Source organism: Arachis hypogaea, chromosome 5 (assembly GCF_003086295.3).
Source record: "Arachis hypogaea cultivar Tifrunner chromosome 5, arahy.Tifrunner.gnm2.J5K5, whole genome shotgun sequence".
NCBI lineage: Eukaryota > Viridiplantae > Streptophyta > Magnoliopsida > Fabales > Fabaceae > Arachis > Arachis hypogaea.
In genome coordinates, this window is record NC_092040.1 from 99,100,278 (window position 1) to 99,105,049 (window position 4,772).

Consider the following 4,772-nt stretch of genomic DNA (forward strand, 5'->3'; position numbering starts at 1 on the left):
TGATGAGCCCCTGCTGATAGCTGTTAAGTTAGGTAATGGAATCGTGAAAAGAATTTTGATTGATACAGGCGCAGACTCAAACTTGCTCTTCAGAAACGCATTCAATGCCTTGGGTTTAAAGGATCAACATTTAAAGCCCCATCTTCCCGAAGTTGTTGGACTTGGGAATCATTATATCAAACCTGATGGAGCTGTTGATCTACTCTTCAAAGTAGGAGAAGGTGTCAACGTGAGAGTAGTGCGGGCCGAGTTTGTTGTCCTTCAATATTCCACACAGCCTATAATGTGATCTTGGGAAGAAAAACACTCAATGATCTGTGCGCTTTCATTTCAAAAAAATTCTTGGTTATTAAGTTCCTGACCATGGACGGTCGGGTAGCAATATCCAAGGAAATTGAGTATCTGCAGTTAAATGCAACAAAGCCAGCGTCACGCTCTAGGATAAAGCTAAAGAATCTACGAGGGTATTCTTTGTTGATCTAGATTCCCGAATTAGGAGAAACCAAGACCAAAGCCCAATGGGCACTTGGAGAAATTCAAAATCAATGATGTGTCACAGAAATACATTATGATCAACAAAGAACTACCTTACCCCTTAAAGTCAAAACTTCAATATCACTTAAGAGGTAACATAGATTTATTTGCTTGGAAACTTGCCGACATGCCTGGAATCGATCTAACATTTATGTCTCATCAGCTGGCTATTAACCCTGAGTTCAAGCTAGTGGCACAACAACGTCAAAAGATGTCGCCTGACTGAGCCACCGAGGTTAAAAAGTAAGTGCAAAGGTTATTAGGTGCTGGGTTTATTCATGAATTAACTTATTCAACATGGTTATCTAACGTGGTCATGCTGAAAAAATCTAATAAAAAATGACGAATATACGTAGATTATACAGAATTAAACAAAGCCTGCCCAAAAGACAGTTTTCCTTTACCTAACATCGACAACATGATTGATTCATCCTCAGGATACCTAATATTATTAAGCTTTTAGATTCCTATAGTGGTTATAACCAGATTCTGATGCATAAAGCTGACAAAGATAAAACAACTTTTATCACTCTTGAGGGGATTTACTACTAAACTGTAATGTCTTTTGGTATGAAAATTGCAGGGACAACTTATCAAAGGTTAATGGCAAAAGTTTTCAAGCGACAGATCGGAAAGAATATGAAAGTTTACATTGATGATATGTTGATATAGGCAAAGGAAGATTTCGATTTAATCGCCGACTTGCAGGAAGTTTTTACTGCCTCCGACTTCACTAGATGAGGTTGAGACCGACAAAGTGTGAATTTAGAGTTTGGGGAGGAATATTTTTAGGGTTTATGGTTATTCAAAGGTACATAGATGCTAACCCCGAGAAATGCCAGACAGTTCAAGACATGTCGAGTTCTCAGAATCTTAAAGAGGTTCAAAGGCTCACAAATCAGTTGGTTGCATTATCAAGGTTTCTAGGGACTTCTACAGTAAAACCCAAACTATTTTTTAAATTGATGAGGAAGGATGTAGACTTTGCATGGACGGAGGAGTGTGAAGCAGCTTTTAAATATTTTAAGAACTTACTCTCATCTCCTCTCGGCTTAGCAAAGCCGAAACATGGGAAACCCTTGTTCCTGTACCTTTCTGTGAGCGAAGAAACTCTGGCTTCGACTTTAGTTTTAGAGGATAGGGATAAGCATCAACATCCTATATATTTTGTTAGTAAGGTTCTTTAAGGGCCCGAATTACGATATTCAAAGATGGAGAAATTTACATTTGCTCTACTCACATCGGCTCGTCGGTTGTGCCAATACTTTCAAAGTTATTTGATAATAGTGCAGACCGACCAACCGATCAAGAAAGTTTTACAAAAACCTGACTTGGCAAGTCGAATGATGAGTTGGTCCATAGAACTATCTCAGTTTGATATACGCTATGAACCACGCTCCACCATTAAGGTTGAAGTGATGGTAGATTTTTTGGCCAAAATGACACACCCAATCTCTGGCATAGCGATATGGGAGCTTCATGTTGATGGAGCCTCCAATGTCAGGTACGGGGGGCTGGTCTCATCCTAACCAAGGGTGACGACATGGTGATTCAGACCTCCATCAAATTTGATTTTCCTATCTCGAACAATCAGGTTGAGTATGAGGTTTCATTTGCAGGATTAGCATTAGCTCGGGATGTTGGAGCTATAGAATTGACCATATTTAGTGATTTATAGTAAGTGACATCCCAAGTTAATGGAAAATACCAGGCACGGGATCCACTATTGCAACATTATTTGAAAAAAGTATAGCAAGAGGTTCAATTTTTTTATTCCTTTTTAATTAAGAACATACCTAGGGAATAAAACACACGAGCTGATGTATTGTCTAAACTGGCAAGTACTAAGCCTGGAACAAGAAATCATAGTCGAATACAGGAAGTACTTATAGAACCTACTGTAACAAAGTCCGATGTCACGATTTTCCATTCCTCCGGTCTTAGTACCTGGATGGATTCGATATGCACATATATAGAACATGGGACCTTGCCTAGTGATCCCAAGGATGCAAGGAATTTGCGACTTAAAGCAGCTAAGTATACCATGATAAATGGGTATCTGTACAAAGGGGTGTGTCCCAACCATTATTAAAATGTTTAAATACCTAACAAACAACGTACGTGTTGTAAGAAGTTGATGAGGGTTGCTGTAGAAATCATTTGGGCAGGGGGGAGGGAGTCGCTAGCTCAAAAGGTCATTCGAGCAGGGTACTGCTAGCCCCCTCTTATCAAGTATGCTATGGAATATGTGAAGAAATACGACAAATGCTAACTACACAGCAACCTCCACCAAGCACCACCTCACGAGCTTATGCTCGTCATCTCGAGAAGACGATTTGCTAAGTGGGGTTTAGATTTATTGGAACCTTTGCCACAGAGATCCGGCCAGGTAAAATATCTCATAGCCACTATAGATTACCTTACCAAATGGATTAAAGCCATGCTTCTGTCTAGTATCAGTTTCGCTCAATGTCAGAAGTTTATTTGGAGAAAAGTCATTACAAGGTTTGGGATTCCCAAAACTGTAGTCACAGATAATGTGACTCAATTCATGGATTTGAGATTTTGAGAACTATTGACTGGTTTGGGAATTTAGCAAATATTTGCCTCAGTTGAACACCCACAGGCAAACAGATAAGCCAAAGCTGCTAAAAAAGCAATTTTGAACGGGTTAAAGAAGAGATTGGATAAGCGTCTGGGATCTTGGACAGATGAAGTATGGCCAGTTTTATGGTCATATCAAACTATAGTCCAATCTACTGCAAAAAAAAAAAACACCTTTCAAACTTACTTATGATGAAGAGGTAGTGATCCTAGTGAAATTCGAAGAACCGAGTCCAAGAATGCTTCTGGGAATCTCGGGAACTCATGAAAACATGGACTTGATTAATGAAATCAAAGATGTGGCTAACTTAACTGAGCAAGCTCTAAAGTAAAGGGTGGCCAAGAGGTACAATACCAAGGTCCGACCGAGAAGTTTCCAACCTGAGAATTTAGTATTAAGACAGGCTGATGGCGAGACTCCAGGGATGCGAGGTAAGCTAGCTACGACTTGGAAATGACCTTTTAGAGTAAAAGAAGTATTGGAAAAAGGAGCATACAAGTTAGAAATACTGGATGGTTCTGAGGTTCCGATAAGCTAGATTGCGACTCACTTAAAGAGGTATTACTTTTAGAAATATTTTTATTATGATTGGAATAAAGGCACTCTTTTCCTAGGCATCTAGCTTTTTAATTAGGCTTTCCCTATATTTAGCAAACGAGTTCTCTTTGTGACTTTGTATTATGTTTGAGTAAACGATGGATTTTCTTTGCAAACTTTATGTTATGTTGGAATAAGTTGTGTTAAATCTAGGTTTTTAATGAGGCCTTCCCTGTATTTAGCAAACGAGTTCTCTTTGTGACTTTGTATTATGTTTGAGTAAACGATGGATTTTCTGTGTAAACTTTATGTTATGTTGGAATAAGTTGTGTTAAATCTCTTCACCAGAATAAAAATCAAATTCGGGTCGAAGTTAAGGTTCAGAGTACAATGGTTTAAGAAATACTAAATAGAGACTGATATTTAAAACGTATCAAAATGGTAAAACGTTAAAAGTCATAAGTTTGTCCCGAAGTTAACGAGAACACATAAAGATAATCCCAATCAAACAATGGGAAAAGTACTACGAAAGTACCAAAGTTCCGAACTATCAAGTTCACAATACTTAGAAAAATATGCTAAAAGTTATAGAATAGAAACAAAATTTCCATCCATCACCTTCTTGAAGGCATCGACTTTGGAGACGTCCAAGTCCGGAGCCTTCAGTTTGATCTGGTCGAGGATGTTCCGTTTGGCATAAAAAATGCCATCCGCAGCCATTTGTTCCGCCTTTTTTATCGAAAGTTCGAGCTCCTCAACTTTCCTTATCAATTCCAAAACCTACTTTTTCATATTTTCTCCGTTTAAGTCGGAAGCAGCCTTTGATTCCTTTATACTTTTACCTTATTTTCAAGGAAAGTTTTTTTACTTTGAGGAGCAGTAATCAAAGTTTTCAGCTTCTGAATCTAAGTATTTGCATCAGCAATCATCTTGTCATTTGATAAGAAATCTAAACGGAGACTTGAAATCTCTACTTTTGCATTTCGGACATAAGTGGCTAAATAAAGGAGCATCCTCTTAACCCAAGGAAGGGTGTCTTCCAAAGGCATCTTGGAAAGCACTGCTCTTGTGTCCTCATCCGTGAAATGTTGGTTCA

General features: G+C 38.5%; 1 protein-coding gene across 1 annotated transcript; it reads left to right on the plus strand.

Moving 5' to 3' along the window:
- Positions 1-1,388: 1,388 nt before the first annotated feature.
- Positions 1,389-2,212, plus strand: LOC140173251 (uncharacterized). The gene is made up of 3 exons (XM_072196050.1): positions 1,389-1,712; positions 1,827-1,955; positions 2,039-2,212. The coding sequence occupies exons 1-3, from the start codon at positions 1,389-1,391 to the stop codon at positions 2,210-2,212; spliced, it is 627 nt and encodes a 208-aa protein (XP_072052151.1).
- Positions 2,213-4,772: the final 2,560 nt, after the last annotated feature.